General features: G+C 47.2%; 1 protein-coding gene across 1 annotated transcript in view; it reads right to left on the bottom strand.

The window, feature by feature from the left end:
* Positions 1 to 18634, bottom strand: part of CLPB (caseinolytic mitochondrial matrix peptidase chaperone subunit B) — a 144256-nt gene that overhangs the window by 20941 nt on the left and 104681 nt on the right. The window contains exon 7 of the mRNA XM_047071065.1: positions 5912 to 6026. Within this exon, the coding sequence (XP_046927021.1) occupies positions 5912 to 6026 (115 nt within the window). The remainder of the gene's footprint in view (positions 1 to 5911; positions 6027 to 18634) is intronic.

Genomic DNA, 18634 nt, shown 5'->3' with positions numbered 1-18634 from the left:
TTTGTGCAGCAAACAAGCTCTGAGCCAGGTGCTGGGATACCTAAAAAGACACCTAAAGTAAGGTCTGTTCCTTTCAGGTGAATGCTGCTCTGCCAACTGTGGGCTCCAAATGGAATGGGAACACTGGGAGAAATGCGGGAAGAGCCATTTGCATCTGGGCGAGAATGATGAGAGGGGACTGCCAGGCAGTAGGGGTATGATGGAACATTCCAGACAGAAAGAACCATCGTATGCCAAACTAAAACAACAGGAGACAGCTGCCTCTGTCTGGCTCAAGGTTCTGGGGCAGTCTGGGTGGGCTGACTCCTCCTTCCTGATCAGTTCTAGTGATCTAGTGTGGGAGGTTTTTTTAGCCTAACCTGGAACATGTTTGTCCCATGCTTGTGGCATCTCCTATGGGAACAAGTCCTTAAGAGGGACTCCTGTGGTTGAATCACCTGCACATCTATTAGCAATCTCCTGTCTATACCTTTATAGGTTCAAGGAGCACAGCAAGTGCTCAAGAAGTACTTGCTGGATGAGTGGATACTGATTGGAGCCTCAGGCTGAGAGGGTGATGAGAATACAGTTCTCTCCTTTTTTTTTTTTAAATGTTTAATGCTTATTTTTATTTATTTTTTTTTTTAATTTTTTTTTCAACGTTTATTTATTTTTGGGACAGAGAGAGACAGAGCATGAACGGGGGAGGGGCAGAGAGAGAGGGAGACGCAGAATCGGAAACAGGCTCCAGGCTCCGAGCCATCAGCCCAGAGCCCGACGCGGGGCTCGAACTCACGGACCGCGAGATCGTGACCTGGCTGAAGTCGGACGCTTAACCGACTGCGCCACCCAGGCGCCCCAATGCTTATTTTTATTTTTGAGAGAGACAGAACAAGAGAGAAACACAGTGCGAGCAGGGGAGGGGCAGAAAGAGAGGGAGACACAGAATCTGAAGCAAGCTCCAGGCTCCAAGCTGTCGGCACAGAGCTCGACACAGGGCTTGAACTCACAAACTGCAAGATCATGACCTGAGACGAAGTTGGACACCTGACCGACTGAGCCAACCAGGTGCCTGAGAACAGTTCTTTTCTTAGTCTCTAAGGATTAGTGTTTCTGAAGGCAAACAATTGCTACTGAGTGGTTAACACATAAAAAATGCAAAGACTGGCTCTTGCGAAACCCCCCAACCCCCGTTCTTGGGTGTACTGGGGTAGGAATCACTAGAAGGATCACCCTTCCAGAAAGAGGACGGGTTGAGAATCTGTGTTGAGGAGAGGCTAAGTGTGAAGATGGGCTCAGGCTTAATTCACTTGAGTTCAGCAATCTTTTATACACCTGTGTGCCCAACCTTGGGGAAAAAGCTGAAGGAGAGGTAGTTCCTGACCTTTGGAGGGAGACATCAAATAGATGCCCTTTGTTAAGTGCAGTGATAAAAGATGTCCGTGGGAAGCCCCAAGAATGGGCCCTCTGTCCAGGTGGAGGGCTAAGGAAGGCTTCCTGGAGATAGCCTGGGTCTTGAGGATCTCAGCAGACCAGGGTGGTCCAGAAAACGAGAACATGTGAAGTGATATGACGTGAAGGTGGGACTGCAAGCAGTTTTCTAAATTAATCATTGCCATACCATGACTCAGGGATGGCCTGATTATATTTCTCAGCTCAGAAACAGGACCCCAAGAGGGGTCCAGAAAGGTATAGGGTGGGCTTGGGTGATTACATTTTTGGACTGTCAAAAAGAGAAGTGAAGCATGAGACAGTCCACCGTGTGCCACACAGCCAATGGTGAGATTCTGAATTCGGGCCAGACCCCAGCATGGTAGAGCATTTAAGCTGGCAAGGTCTCCTGAGGGAGAGTCAAGTGGGAACAAAGCAATGGGTGTTGAGGATGAGCCCCTGGTCAGAGGGAGCTGCAGGGAAGCTTCCAGGTGTGCAGGCTGACCCAGAGCAGAGCTGGGGAATGGCCTATCCACCCAAGGGGCCAAAGGTCAAGTCGTACGTGTGTTGTTATTAACTATCAATATACTCTTGTTCCTAGTATGCTTGTGAGCTACTAGAGGGTAGGCTTACAGCTTCTCTTCTCTCCTCAGAGCATGAGACAGACATGGTGCCCAACCAAACTAATTCAACAAACTGCACTACACATCTACTTCAAAGCTGTGCCAGGAACTGCAAAAACAAAAACGACTGAGGCATGATCTCTGCTCTCAGGAGTCTACAGTCTATTACTTTTGAACTGAGTTAGGCTAAGTAAAAACCAGCCAGAATGTGGGAGATAGGCAGGGCTGGGCTAGGTTGGGGAAAGGGCCAGAAGAAAAGGAATTCCGAGCAGAGAGGGCAGCATCAACAAATGCAGAAAGCAGAAGCAGCTGGTGTATGTGATGCAGAGCTGGGTTGGGGAGGCATGGTAGAGGAAGGTGGGGCAGCTGCAGGGGTGGGCCTTGTATACTGGTCAGGGCAGCAAGAGCCACTCAAAGATTTTAAACAGGTAAGTTTTTACATTTTACAAAGCTCACTCCAGCTGGGTAGGAGAAGTGGTTATAGGGGAAGGAAAGGAGGCAGGGCGACCAGGGAGGAGGTCACTATATGGTTCAAATGGGAGATCCTGAGGTCCTGAGCAAGGACAGTGGTATTGGGAATGGAGGGGAGAGGGTAAGTTTTGAGACCTGTTTAAGAGGCAAATGCTAGAACCTGATATTTGATGGGCTGTTAGGGGTGAGGGAGAGGGAGGAGGGGCAAGGAATAATCTAAGTTTTTATTTTAGGAGATAAGTGAATAGTGGTGCCTTTACTGAGACAGGAGCACAGGATGTGGACAAGCTGGAGGGAGCAGTGGAGTCTAGTCCTGAATGTGCTGAATAGACAGCTCGTTGCTTTTCTGAGAACGGTGGGATGTAGAGTCTCTGAGATCCCAGGAGGTCTGCTCAACAGGGTAGGCATCCTCCCCCTCCCATGACCAACAGTAGCTCTAGGTTCTGTAAGGAGAGTCTCACTTTCAATGCCAAGGCTCTAGCTTGTGGTATGTAGGCTGGCCTTGCTTTGGCTCCAGTGACCCTAGAAGACCAGAGAGGCCATGGGGGCCTAAGCTATGGGGTTGGTGCTTTATCTCCTCCATTTGTAAGGCGGTAACTGTGCGCCAGCCTTGCTAGAAGCCCTGCAGCTGGGGATCACACTGATAAATTCACTGTATTACTTTGCACAAATCAATATCCCAGCACTTACCAGGGGTTGATGTGACCGAAATTGGTTTCAGCCAATTCGTGTGGGTAATAAATGGCCATTTATCAAATCAATTCATTCTGCGGCACTTCTCTGGCTGCCCATCCTCATGGTACCCCTGGGGTGCCAGGCTCCACCCAGCCAGTCCCTAGTATATATCTGACGCTAGCCTAGAGGATCCAGAGAGGCCTGGCCTACCCCTCTGGATGTGCGTCTGTCTCCTATACTTGCTTCAGTCTGGAGATCTTGAAGCATTGGCTGCTGCTTGCCTGCCACAAATTCTGGCCCACAGAGTACCTCATGCTTCACCTGGGTTGGTAGGTGAACATTATCAGATCTTTATCAGTGTGATGACCAGCCACAGGCTTCTCAGCTAGGCGGGCATACAGTTATCACCATACAAATGGAGGAGATACACAAGCCCACAGCTCAGGCCCCAATACCTGTCTGTCTTTTCAAGGGTCACTGAAGCCACAGCAGGGTCAACCTACATAACGCAGGACAAGGTGTAGGACCCTCCCAATCCGCGGCAAAGTCTGGGTAACAGAATGGAGTTTTGGGTAGAGGGAAGCTCTCAGGGCAGGCATTCTGACAGCCCTTCGGAAGTGGGCAACTGAATCATTTACTCCGGCTATGGGCCAACAACAAGGAGAGACAAAGTGGGTGGTGCATCAGAGGTTGGTGTAGGATCAGAGGAAGAGGCCAGCCTGGGGCTGAGACTAAGGATCAGTCTCGGCTTGAAGGAAACAACTGTGGGCCTAATTTAAAGAACATAGTGCCCCACTCTAGCTGGTAAACACCTTGACGACAGGGACTGGAAAGAGCATGTACTTTATAGTCAGTCAGTCCTGGATTTGGCTCCCCAGTTCACAGATGAGAAAGCTGATGCTCAAACAAGCCATGTGTTTAGCTGGAGTTGCACAGCTAAAGAGTGCAGACCTGCTATTTTAGCCCACGTCGGTCTAAATCTCTCCTTCCCATGTCCTCCTCTCCCCTCCCTCCAACTTCTTGGAGCATCACATCTTATGGGGCTTGAGAAGCTGGGGAGAAGCAAGAGGTCAGAGAGGAGGAGACAGCCTGCTGGGAAAGGGCTGTGTAAGGAGCAGAGGGAAAACACTATGATGGCAGCTGCAGTGCTGGCCCAGGTGGACAGGAAACTGCTTTCTTAGCTCTCTGTGCAGGTAATGCCTTTTCCATGGGCAACTCCTCTCTTCAACACTCAGGAACTCCCAGGGCTTCCCCTCCCTCCACCTCAGCCACAGCCTTGGCAAAGAAGTAAGGTGTCCACCTGTAAGGTGGTGGCTGAGAGTGGATGTCTGTATCCAGATCCTAAAGGGCAGCCTGGTGTGGCTTGGGCCTGAGTAGTGGGGCCTGTGTGTTCAAAAAGCTTTCCTTGGCTCCTGTGTATGCCTCTAGGCAGCCTCCTGACTTCTAGCTGGTGAGGCAGTTCTGGTCCGTGGGCTCCTTTTATCCGCTGATGAGGGACTCATGACTGCCACATGAGTCCCACTGGTGTGTGAGGATGATGGAGACCAGGCTGGGCTGTGTTGCAGGGGTGGCTGCCTTCATTTTTCAATTACTCCTCTAATTGGTATCCTAGGGCTGATATGCTGCTCCAGAATGTCCCAGAGGGGCACCACAATACAGCCTGATGTCTTCTTTTATCACTAAGCCTTTATCAGGTGCTGTCTTTGGTAGTTGCTGGATCACATCTGGTGGGGCCAGATGCTTGGAGAGAAGGGGTAAGCAACATGAATAGAATGTCCTGACACCATAGCGCAGAGGTTTTTAAACACGAGCTGAGCATCAGAATTGGCTACACAGCTTGTTAAAAGTTTGCTGGGCCCCACCCCAGAGTTTCTGATTCCATAGGTTTGGGGTGAGGTCTGAGATCTGCAATTCTAACAAGGTCCTAGAGGATATTGATGCTGCTGGTCCAGAGACCATGCTTTGAGAACCACTGCCTGCTTGTTTAAGCCAGGAGTGGGTTACTCTGCCCTTGCCTTATCTGTCTGAGGACAGCTTCAGAGAGTCATGCACCTGAGTCAGAGAAGAGAAGTGAGACCACTATCTTGAGCAGAACCCTAGTTTTATAATTCTCTCTAGTGGGGTCTGCATGGGCAGAAGGGCCATCAGAGTAGGGGTTATACCAGAGAGCATTCCGGCTCCCAGTACGGGACCTAAGAGCTTCTAGGGTCAAGAAGAAAGCACTTAAGGCTTGTTCAGGGTATTTCTCCTAAAACTGAACCAGATGCTGACAAAAAACACTGAAAAGTGGCAGAGTCCCAGGCTGGGAGACAAAAGACAGAAGTTCTAGTTCTGACTCAGCTGCCACATTACAAGTGATGGACAAGCTCCTACTCCTCTCTGGGTCTTAGTCTGCCTACCTGAAAAGTTAGGGGTGGGGACAGTGGACCAGATCAAGGTTTGAGTCAGAGTATAGCAAAGCAGCCTTGAGCAATTATTATGAGTGCTCTGTATCTCCGTTTCCTCATCTGTAAAATGGGGATTTACCCTAACCGGGTTGCTGTAAGGACTAAATGACAACATACATGAAGAGCTTATCACAATGCCTGGCACACAGAAAATACACAACAAATGTTAAGTTGTAATGTTAGTCACTTCTGCCTGGTATGGTGACAGCAGGATGCACACCTCACTGCAGCAGACCATGAGCTCCCCAGCCCTTTTCTGGCACTGGCTGGCATCTTGATACTCACCAGCACCCACTGTGGCGATGGCATTCTCCTGGCCAATGATGTGCTCTTTCAGCCGTTGCTCCAGGGGAAAGCGGCGCCGCTCCTCGGCCTCACGCTTCCGCTGCTTCTCCTGGTACTGTGGGGAGAGAGGGCAGGTGGCTCAGGAGCACAGGGCCCAACAGGATCCCAGTTTCATTCCACCCTGTAACTCAGGGGTAAAAAACACAGTTCTGGGTCTCCAGGGGTCCTAATGCACACTCTGGCTCCTGGTCATTGGAGGCTGGCCCAGTCCTTCCCACTGTCCCCTTGTCCTAGTCCTCACCTCATTCTCCTTACTTCAGTTGGCCACTGCTCAGGAGTCCTGGCTCATCTTGCTAGTAAAATAAGTACTGCTAGTAAAGTAACCCTTGACTCTGGTGTCTGACAGAAGACCTGAGTTTGAATCCTAGCTTTATCACTTATAAGATGTGCTTATCATCTGGAGCAAGTTACTCCCCCTCAGTTTTCTCATCTGTAAATTGGGGATTAAATATGATGATATACATAATGTGCCTAACATCATGGCTGGCATTCAGTTTTAAGTGCTTAATAAAAATAGGTTATTTCCCTTTCCACTTACCCTCTTGAAAACTTTTCTGGTTTTACTTTTTTTTTAATGTTTGTTTTTGAGTGAGAGTGTGAGTGGGGGAGGGGCAGAGAGAGAGAGAGGGAGACCAAGAATCCCAAGCAGGCTCCGTGCTGTCAGCACAGAGCCCAAAGCAGGGCTCAAAGCCATGAACCATGAGATCATGACCTGAATCGAAATCAAGAGTCAGACGCTTAACTGACTGAGCCACCCAGGTGCCCTGTTTTTCATTTTTTTAAAAGTAAGCTCTACATCCAATGTGGGGCTTGAACTCATGACCCGGAGATCAATGGTCACATGCTCCACTGACTGAGGCAGCCAGGTACCCCAAAAACCTTTTGGTTTTTATTTAAAAAAAAATTTTTTTTAACGTTTATTTATTTTTGAGACAGAGAGAGACAGAGCATGAATGGGGGAGGGTGAGAGAGAGAGAGGGAGACACAGAATCCGAAGCAGGCTCCAGGCTCTGAGCCGTCAGCCCAGAGCCTGACACGGGGCTCGAACTCACGGACCGTGAGATCGTGACCTGAGCTGAAGTCGGACGCTTAACCGACTGAGCCACCCAGGCGCCCCCCTTTTGGGTTTTTTTTTTTCAACGTTTATTTATTTTTGGGACAGAGAGAGACAGAGCATGAACGGGGGAGGGGCAGAGAGAGAGGGAGACACAGAATCGGAAACAGGCTCCAGGCTCTGAGCCATCAGCCCAGAGCCTGACGCGGGGCTCGAACTCACGGACCGCGAGATCGTGACCTGGCTGAAGTCGGACGCTTAACCGACTGCGCCACCCAGGCGCCCCCCCCCTTTTGGTTTTTAAACCAGAGCTATGAACACCCTCCACTTCCATGATACTGCATTTCAATTAAACACAATTATTCACTAATTGCTGTCTGTTTTGTCCTGTGCATGCCATGATGGAAAAGGCAGGGTGGAGAGGAGGACTAGAACCCAGAGGGTTCTAGTCACTGCTGAGTGCCTGGCATGTGTCTGGCCCTGGGCTTGGTCCACTTCAGGGAAGGCAGGAGGAGGAAGCCTGAATATGATCACACTGCAGGGAAGAGAGGAGAGCCAGGCCTTGTCCTCAGGGAGCTCTAAGTTGGGAGGAAGGTGAGGCAGGGCCTGTGCACAAATATTTCTCAGGCAATACTGATCATTTTCCTCCAAAGCATGTGTGCCTATTTCTAGCCTATACCCATCTCTAAAAAACAAACAAACAAAAACCTCCCACTATTGAAAACAAATTTGTTGCATGTTTGTGACTCTGTCCTCTAAATCTATTTATGAGCCGCCTGAGGGCAAGTGCTGTCTTTTACTCCCTGCATGAGTCCTGACACAGTGGAGGCAGCTGGTGAATGTTTGCAAAAGTGAATTTGATGATAGATAAGAGGAAAGAATTGACAGCCAAACAGGGTGGCACAGGAGTCCAGAGAAGGAAGGATATACAAAGCCCAGAACATTCTGGGGAGGCTTCTGGGTGACTGGAGGCTTGAAGCTGGAGTACTGGGCCAGGCAGCAAATGGAGGGCTATCTGGGGGCCAGGCAGGGAGGGTGAGTGTGCAGGTGGGATGATAAAGTGCGCATGGAGCAGGGTGGATGGTGGAAGGGAGCTGGTCTTGGACTGGGACAGAGAGACATGGATCTTCAGGAGGCTCCTTTCCCCTAAGACCCTGTAACACTGACAGCTTTCTAGAAAGAAAGCTGCCAAGGAAAGGCCCTGTCACAAAAGTTGTGGCTACAGATTGCTCTTGCAGGCAGAGTGGATGAAAAATACCTGCTGCTTGGGCAGTGTTTTCCTGTTACAGTAGTGACCTTGACAGAAGTTAAAAAAAATAAATAGCAAACAATCCAATTTTGGCTGTTGCTATCAGTCTGTAACTGAAAGCTCCCATCAGTCCTGGGTTTCATATGGAGCAATAATTCGGCGCCAATCCCAGTGGAGCGACGCTTGCCGGTTGGAATCCAGAGTGTCACTGTGCAGCTCCCTCAGGCGCCACATACATCACCTGGCTCTGACGACTCCACCATATATCTGCCTCCTCCTCCTCCCTGCCCACCCAGCCCCTCTCAGCACTTAGGTCCACTGGGCTGGAAGGCTCTGATGGTGACATGTACACATACTGCCTGGTGCTGCATTGGCTAGTGGCCTTGCTGGCTTGTAGTCAGGCAGGCCACAAAAGCAGCTTGAGGCAATGGAAGCTGACTGCCAGGGTTTGTTGAGTCTGCTTCCCTTCCTTCTCCTAGTGATGGGTCTCAGAGTATTCCTGCCTCTGAGCCCTTGCTCACACTGCTCCCTCACCACAAAAGTCTTCTGCATTCCCATCTACAAGTGCCCTGGTGATCTCAACCTAAATACCACATTGTCTAAGGACCCTATCGTAAGGCTTCATGCCTGCCCCTGGGACCTCCAGAGCACTTATTTAACTGCCTGTTTGTCTCTCCTTACTCAACCATGAGGTCCTTGGTGACAAAAACCATGTCTTATTCATCTCAACAGCTCCACCACATAGCAAGGGCCTGGCTCACAGAAGGAGTCAATACATGTTGCCAACTGAATGAGGTTACTACTGGTTGTGGAGCAGGGGCTGAGTGCCGGGAACCATACAAAGGCACTGCCCTCTAAAAACCGTGTCTTTAATTGTTACAGTTGTCCCCACCTGAAGTTTGTCTCCTCTTCTGGCTCATAGTGGGGCAAGCTGTGTGGCAGAAATAAGCAGCTCTGTTCCATGAAGACCTGAATTCAAACTTCACCTCATCCACTTACTAGCTAGCTGACCTTGGGGAAGTTCATTCAACTCCCGGAATTTTCATTTCCTCATCTCTAATACGGAGACGGTGACTCATACCCACCTTCCAGGGTCCTGGTGGGATGCTGGGGAGAATCAGGTGAGATAACATACACAAAGAACTCGGCAGAGTCTCTGGCACATAGCAAATGTATAGCAGAAGTGGTAGTGTGAGAGACTTAAGCAGAGAACACAGTAGCTGGCCCTTGGAAGGCCTTTGATAAACGTTATTTCTCTCCTTCACTGCATTTTGATAACTATTTAACCCAGTGCTTTCTTGGAGGTGGGATGGGGACACAGGAACCCTTTTAACTAATTTAACCTGTATGGGCTCCACAGATGAAGAGTTGCTCTGGCTGAAGCAGAAGCTAGGAGCCTAGTCCACTTAGATGCCCCACTACCCCAGAAATGGCTCTTGAGGCTCCCTCCTTAGGAAGCCTAGGTCTGTAGGGTACAGTCTCAACACCAGCGAGGTTCTGGGGATACCTCCAACTGCACAAGGCAGCTCATCTCTGCCTGCCAGTTTTCCTTATGTGTTAGAAATTCAGCCTCTAGGTGCTTTTCATGCATTGGTGTGTGGGGCCTCACAGAACATATCTTTTTCATTTGTCACGGGCAACATGACTTTTCTTGCCACTCTGTTGGTTTGGGTAGGACCCTGTGGTCTTCCTAAGTCTTCTCCAGGGAAACATTTCTACTCCTATAACTCTTCTCTGATGTCATGAGTTTAGTATTCCTGTTATTTTCTTGGGCAAGGGTAAAGGGTCCCTGGCTTTTATGGGGGTGAGTATAGGGAAAAGGTTATACTGTGATCTGGCCGGTTTCTAAGGAGCTTTCTGGATGGTCCCGGGAAAGATCCAACCTGTGGCCTAAATCAGGAGTTTCTCCCCCAGCCTGGAGTTCTCAATATCTATTCAGAAAAACTTCTGAAAATGGATCGGACTTTTTGATAAAAATATATAGGATGCTGGGATTAAACCAGGTTAAAGTTTACTGCTTCATGCTCTTTTCCTAATGCTTAGCACAGAGTTTGTATTTTTTAAAAAATGTGTTGAATGAAAGAGTGGCCTTTTTTTTGAAGATTTTATTTTATTTTTTAAGTAATCTCTACATCCAACATGGGGCTTAAACTCACAACCCTGAGATCAAGTATCATACTCACCAACTGAGTTCGCCAGGCACCCCTGAATGAATGGCTTTTTGAGGCATCAGCTATAAGCCCAGGCTTGTGAAAGAACATAGGAAAGGAAAATATTTGGTCTGGATATATTCTCTTTGGGGAAGGAGAGAAAGATGGGAGAAGGCACTTGGTAAGGGCTCCATAAATGTAGGCTACTACTGTTTCCGGCTTTTTGAGGAGATGGAGAGGAAGCCTATAGGGACTGAGGTCGAGGCCCTGCTTTGACACAGTTCCACTAGAGGAGAAGATAGGGCAGGAGACCCAACCTGCAGAAGGAGAGGACACTGGGCTGAGAGCACTAGGAAGAAACCACCAACAAGAGCAGAAGTGGGGGAGTGATCATCTTCTTAATAAAAGCCACATGCAATTAGCTTCAGAAGTCCTCACCTGGAGCCGGCAGCAACCAGCTCCCCATGCTGCATCTTGGCGGATAATCGTGGCCACTGGTTTCTATCATTCTTGATTTAATATGGCACCCCTCCTGGCTGTGAGTGCATTTACAGGAAAGGGCTGGGAGGCTGGGGTGAAGCCTAGCTGCACGCACTCAGCGGTGGGTAGCTGGGATGAGTGGTTCTTTGGGGGAGGGTTACAGGGAGAAGGGGTATGTCAGGCAACCCTATTATTGGGTATCCCTCAAGGAACAGGTCTGACAATGAAAGTGGCAATGTGTTCACTGAAAGGGCAGCTGAGGTGAAGGTGGGAGTGGTGAGTAGACAGAATGAGACCCTTGGCAAGCATGCAATAGGTATGGAGGAGGGAACAGAAGAAAGGCCAAACTACCATTTACCTCTCATGGGAGGTCAGGGTCACAGAGCCCACTTAGGCTGCTCTCAGATATACTCAGATATGCCCCATGTTCCTGACGCTGACCCCAATTCGCATCTCAGGGCTTCTCCCATGCTCTGAAGCTGCAATGACAGAGAGGACTTGGTAAGAAAGTCACCAAAAGGACAGGGGCAACAGATGAGACTAGGGTCAGGGGATGGTGGAAAGAATGCTGAGTGGGGGAATGATGGTAAGAGGAGCCCAGGAGGTCCAACAAAGAGGCCTGGAGGATGAGAGAGGCACCCAAGGGACTTGAAAATCTCTTGAACTAGCTCATAAAGTATACATCCCTGTAGAGAAAGTTAGGGCACATAGCAGGTGTCACTTCCATTACACTCAGTGACCTTTATGTCAGCATCCTGGATTCCATTGTCTTCTCTTCCAGCCCATCCTCCTTGCTGCCAGAGTGATGTTTCAATATGTAAATCAGATCATGTCACTGTGCAAATAGCTGGGTTGATTCAAAGACTGGTGAGAGAAGGTTAAGAGGACTGGCTCAAGTGAGAAGATGAGTTGTGTTCTTAGTGCATCATATCAGGAGGCACAGGATGTTGATTATTTTATAACTGGTGATGTTGACTTTGATCACTGGGTTAAGGTGGTCTGTGCCATGTTTTTCCACTACCGTTTTCCCGTTGTAATTAATAAGTATCCTGTGGGGTGAGGATCTGAGCCTATGTAAATAATCCTGTTACTCCTCAAACTCTCACTCACTAGTGTTAGCATCAATTGCTGAGTCTCATCTGACTGGAAACCAGCTGTTCTAATCCTCCCAGCCATAAGAAGTTCAGTGTATCTCTTCCTCCTCTGCACAGAGATGAAGTACATTAAAGCATGGGTCCACCGGTAGCAAGTAATAGAGATAGAATGCTAACCTTTGCAGTCTGGCTCTAGAGCTTGCACTTTACACCCTGGAGATAAGAAAAGACCTGTTTCCTGCCCCAGTCTATTTAGGGAGATGAGACTTAAAACACTAATCTCCTATTCCTACTTTTAGCATGGGGCTACCTAATGATTTTATTGAAATAAACACCAGAAGGTGTTCTTGCTAGATATGTGTAATCTAAATGTAATCATAAGGAAACATCAGACAAACCCAAACTGAAGGACATTTTACAAAATACCCAGCTTGAACCCATTAAATGTCAAGGTCATGAAAGACAAGGAAAGACTGAGGAACCATTCTAGATTAACGGAGACTACTAAAGAGATATGAAACTAAATCCAATTTGGGATCCAGAATTTTCTTTTCTTGTAAAGATAGTCATTGGGACAAACTGGTGAAGTGTGAATAACATTGACAGATTAGTTAATATCAATATTAATGCCTTGCTTTTGAGGACCGTACTGAGGTAAGAAAATGTCCTTTTAGGAAATACAAGTATTTAGGGATAAAGGGGCATCACGTGTGTAACTTACCCTTAAACAGTTCAGAAAGAATTACCTCTCTCTCTCTCTCTCTCTCTTTCTCTCTCTCTCTCTCTATATATATATAATAAAGCAAATGTGATAAAATGTTAACAATTGGTAATGTGAGTGAAGAATTTACAGAATTCATCGCACTATTTTTTAAATTATGTAAAAATAAAATTAAAATAAATCAGGGTAATGCTTACCCCTGGGGGATGGGCAGTGACTGGAAGTATAAGGTAGGTTTCTGAGTGTCTATAATGGTCTGTTTCTTGATCAGCTGTGTTTAGCTTGTGAAAATACAGAGAGCTATATAATTAAGATATATGCACCTTATACAAGTATATTTCAATAAAAACTTATTTAAAAGTTAAAAACAAAGAAAAGAGAAAGCAAAAGCTTGTCCTCATAAGGCACATAGCTCCATGTCTGGCCCACTGTAAAGCTGCAATGAAGGTCAGATGGTGCTGTCATCCCCGTAAGGCCAAGCACAGGGCCAGGCATGGGGCACACTGGCACTTGAAATGAGATGCAGCAGGGAGCAGGCTGGGCAAAGTGGGGAAAGGGTATCACTTCACCCTATGACAGGAGCAAGATAACCCTCTTACTCTCCTGTGTACCTCGCCCCTTGTCTCCAAGAGGGCTTTCCTCAGCACCCAGGTTTACAGCCCAGAATGCGGGCCCAGGGGAGCACTGCATCCCCAGCTATCCCTGAAGCAAATGAAAAAATATGGATACAGGAAATGTGCTTGTGATTCTGTCACTGGGATATGCAAATAAAATATATATGATAGGCCTATCTGCCTAATATTCCTGCCAATTCATTCTCTGGGTGTGATTAAAATGAGCAATAAATTCCTCGTGAGTCTCGGCGGAACGAGGATCCGGGAGTGGAGATGCGGGCTGGCACCAGCACGTCCCCCTCAGCTGAATATTCATCATGGACTAGCTCCCCATATTTTTGTTTTATCTGCCATCGTGTGCACAGAGATATATTTCTACCTCTCTCCTTCATCTCTTAGTTAAAACATGAAAATGGTCTAAGCTTTAAGTATTAAACTCTCCATGTAACGAAATCCTTCAAAGTGAGATCACAACTACCTTCTCTACGAAGCCTGCCCTGCTCATTCTGCCTGAAGGTGATCCATGCTTTCTTGGAGCCCCCACAAACTCTCTGTGGACCCCTCCTAACATACAAATCAGTCTGTAGGTATCAGAACCAAGGGTGCCTGCCTCTCTCCCATCCTCCATTTCCAGATGGCCAGCTCAGAGGACAGGGGCTGGGGTTCATCCACCTCTGAATCTTCTTAGGGGGCCCAAGGAAGCTTCTGCACAGAGAAAGCAGAGAAACTGAGCAAACCGGCAGCAAGGAGAAAATCATGTAGGCTACTAAAGGTGACAGAGATTCTTTGGGGTGCATGGGTGGCTTAGTTGGTTAAGCATCTGACTCTTGATTTTGGCTCGGGTCATGATCTCATGGTCCAAGCCCATGCTGTCAGCACAGAGCCTGCTTGGGATTCTCTCCTCTCTCTCTGCTCCTCCTCTGCTCTCTCTCTCTCAAAATAAAGAAATAAACTTAAAAAAAAAAAGTGACAGAGATTCTTAGATATGTGACACATTTTAAAAGGCAGAATGAAATTAAAAATTAGGCTTATGGATAACTTGAAAATGGGAAAATTTTCAAGAAATCATATTAAGCAGGGCACCTGGCTGGCACAGTCAGAGGAGCATGTGACTCCTGATCTCAGGGTTGTGAGTTCAAGCCCTATGCTGGGGTATGGAGATTACTAAAAAGAAATAATAATAATAATTAAACTTAAAAAAAAAGAAATAATATTAAGTGAAAAAGAAAAAAAAGCAAATTCCAAATATGGGACTAGGATCATAACTCAAACACCTTCAGGGCCAGGTAGGAAATATAAATGTCTGTTAGGCTAGCACAAAATATAATAGCGAGCTGGGAGGAATCCACACCCCCAACCCTTACGGGGTCACATTTTTAATAAATTCTTGGATTGTTAAAATAAAACATGGCTGCAAGTTTAAGACCCCTGTATGTACCGTAGGCTATCAACCAGGTTAAAAAAAAAAGGCCATCTATATACATATATATAGGTAAGGTTCAGAAAAGGCAAATATAGTATCATGAAAGTAAATCCTCTGATTCATACCCCAATAGTTACTTTTAACAACTTGATTTTCTGTTAAGTATCTGCTTTCTTTCTTTCAGCTTCAGTTTTCCCATCTATAAAACAGGGGTAATAAGAGCTGCTTCAAGGATTTGTTAGAGGGTTATAAAAAATGCAGAGAAAGCACCTGGCATAGTACCTAGATGCACTTGATAAAAGATGCACTTAATAATACCTACTATTATTATAAATAATTAAAAATATTAATAGTGATCACATATCGATAGTAGGGCTAAAATGTTCATTGAAATTCAGCTCAGTTGCCCTGTTCTCCAGTGAGACTGCCTTGATCTCCTCAGGTAGGATTCGAAGCCACCTCTGGATTCCCACAGTCCCTGGGCTTCCCTGGTTCACTTTCATGGTTCACTTGCCTGTCTCTTCATCAGACGGTAAGCTCTTTGAGTGTTTCACCCACCTGTCTTCTTCTTACCTAGCCCAGAGCTTGGCACACAGACATTCATAAACATGTACTAAATTATTTAATTCTCTTCAATTTACTTTCCAAATATTCTGTAATGACACATATGACTTTTATACTTACACATTTTCCATAACGAACACATATTTGACTACAGAGTAGACAAGGCTGGGCTGGGAAGCAGGAGGATGCTGGGTGCATAGAAGGAGAGTAAGATAAGATTGGAGTGGCAGTCACCCATGTCTAGACAAAGAGCCAGGAGATGAGGTCTCAGGCTGGAGCCTCAGCACCCTCCAGGCCTGAGTCATTAGGTTATAGACGTAAGGCCTGAACTCAGAGAGGATCAGCTACTGCTTACTTACTGGCAAAGTGGGACAGAACCAGGTCTATAGCAGTGTTCTTCCCATGAAGCTCTGCCTCATGATTTTGAAGAGGTAGTGTTTTTTTGCAGCTTAGAGGAAAAAAAAAAATCAGAGAAGAATGGGTGACAAAGTAGATGCTGAGCAACTGAAAGACAATGCTAATACCCAAGGAGAACTGAGGGGTGACAGGACTGTACAGCAATCAAGGAGAGATGCTCAGTGGACAGTTGGGACATTTCAGACCAGATGAAAATATAAAGTACAGAGAGGTGACAACAGAGAAATAGTCTTCCATGGAGAGGTTACAGAACCCCAAGCAGTCTCTACGTGGTTTTCCAGCCTCTAAAGGCAGCCCCGTGCACTGAGTGACAGCTCTGTTAGGGAGCTCCTCCCGATAGCTGCCACCGAGCCTGGCTCTGTCCCAGCTCTGCCACTGAATGAATCTCCCCGCCCACCCCCCCCACCCCCCTTTCACTCACAGCTATTCCTGTGTCTATATGTGGTCTCTCCTTTCTGGGCCTGATGTCCCCACTGCCTTTGGCTTTTTCTCTGGCATAGTTCCTCTTTCCCCTTAGCTGCCCTACTCTGCACAGATTCTAAGAGCTCCATGTCTACTCAGAAGGTAGTGTCTACGATTGCCCTCTGTGGTCCAGAAGGGTCTGACTGGAACAGAGGAACACAACCACCATTTATTTACTCGGGACACTAGCCTTGTACTAACATGGCCAACATCAAGCCACTTCTTAAGCAGCCGAATTTTGTTAAGGATCCCACAGCAGCTCTAACCCCTCCACCTATGCTGGCACTAAGAGACTTGCCCTATGTCAGACCACCTGACACACCATGGGTTCTCTTGGCCAAGTCTAGGGCATGGTCTCATGGGACAGCTATTGCACCTGAGGGATGACGGGAGTGCAGTCCAAGGTTATGTGAAACACGTTTAGGGATATCTTTAAGGCACCTGGGCAAACTGACTCTACCTCTAGGGATATTCCTAGGGATGGAAAATCTGAACAGAGAGGAGGGAATTACTTGCTCTCTAGGAATTTTCACTCTTGCTGGTCCCAAGCACCCCTCAGGATGTGCTGTGAAAGCCCATCTCCCTTCCTACCTCCTCTCCTCTGGAGGAAACTACTGCAGGGTAGTTACTAAGGCTCCCAGGGAAACAAACTATATGGTTAATTCTGGCTGCCAGACATTTCCAGTCTCCCCCTTGTAGGCACATGGTAGGATTACTCTCCTTGGTGCCTTGTGATTGGGTGGGAACAGGGATTAGTTCTGTCCAGTGAGCTGTGAGTAGAAGGGTCTACTTCCAGACTGGGCATTTAACTGCATATGCAAGACCCTCCAGAGCATTCTTCTCCCTCTGGCAAGCAACCTGCCAACATCCCAGAGGGTGGCTGCAATGCCAGTCTGGTCTCTGCAGGCCTTTGATGAACAGAGCCCCCACTGTTGACCCATGATGGATAGGCTGCATGAGGCCAAAAATAAATGTTTATTGCTTTACACCACTGAAATTCTGGGTTATTACAACATAATCTGGTTTATCCTGACATGTAGACAATTGTATACAGAATAGAACCTTAGAAACCATTCTGTCCAATGTCTTCATTTCACAGAGGTAAATTGCGCTTCAGTGAAAGCAAGTGCTAGCCCAACATCACCCAGTTAGTGAGTGGTAGAGCTGGGATCACAACCCGTATCTTGTCTGTTTCAGTCCAATGACCTAAGTGCTCTTACTCAAGACACAGAGAATATCTGCCACTAGGTGGGACCTGTCACACTGAATCATCTCAAGGTACATCAGCCAATATGCCAATAGACACTCCATGATCCTGGACAGAACACAAGAATGAGAGTCAGCAACCAAGTCTTCCAGTTCCAGTCCTACCACGGAACCTATCACCTGACCTTGTATTCAAGTCTATTAGCTTAGGTTTGACACTAACTCACTCTGGGACCAAAGTCATGTCACATCCCTCAGCTCTAGTTTCCCCAGGAGTAAAACGAGTCCATTGATTTAGGCTTCAGAGATTTAAAACGTGTGTTCACAGCACAGCCTCCCCTGAGGCTGCTCAGGAGAGAAGGGCTAGGCCAGTTGGGTGCAACTCTGGTCCACTTCTCAACCACAACATCTTAATTTCCTCTGACTTAATTGTTTAGGCTTTGGTAAAATTTCTTACCACCGGACTTGACAATTTCTGAGGTCCCTGGCAGCTCTGAGATTTGTGATTCTAATGCCTGGACTCTGCCAAGTAGTTCCTGAGTGATAGCTCAGTGGCTGGGAAGAGCAGAAAGCTGCCTGTATTTAGGGAGCTCAAAAGTTTGGTTGAGAAGATCAAATTAAGATGGAGATTTTTTTTGGCTCAGACTATACCAGGCTCTCTGGACTGTGTGTGGAGGGGAAGGGTCAGGGAATGGTTCTGAAAGGAGGGATGATGGGAAAGGATTACTTGCTGAGGTTATAGAATACATAACGACTGAAGAAACAGTACTTGGGCTAAAGATTTTGTCTAACTATCCCGGTCCTATGAAAAGGAGCTAGAAGGTCTATTAGCTCAAAAACTGAATTTGAAGATTAGTCCTCAGAACCCAGAAGTGGCCCAGGCCTCTGCCTGGTCATGATAAGGGTAGCTTCCTATTCTTATTAAGACTGGGGACTAGATTTATGTATGTGTTTATATACACATTATGTGTATGTATATATAGATACATACGTGTGTGTGTGTGTGTGTGTGTGTGTGTGTGTGTGTGTGTGTGTGTATTTTTTTAGAGAGAGAGTGCAAGTGAGCGAGAGGCAAGAGAGAGAGAATCACAGGAGGGACAGAGGGAGAGAAGGTGAGAGAGAGAGAGAAGGGGGGCTCACCCAAAGAGAGAGAGAGATGTGGGGCTCACCCAAAGCGGGGCTTGTGTTTTACCCAAAGCAGGGCTCGTGCTCACCTGGAGTAGAGCTCA

This window comes from Lynx rufus, unplaced genomic scaffold, assembly GCF_022079265.1.
Source record: "Lynx rufus isolate CCGP_SWC_20201006 ecotype Redwood Valley unplaced genomic scaffold, mLynRuf1.p SCAF_9, whole genome shotgun sequence".
Taxonomy (NCBI): domain Eukaryota; kingdom Metazoa; phylum Chordata; class Mammalia; order Carnivora; family Felidae; genus Lynx; species Lynx rufus.
This window is presented reverse-complemented; position numbering and strand designations above follow the sequence as displayed.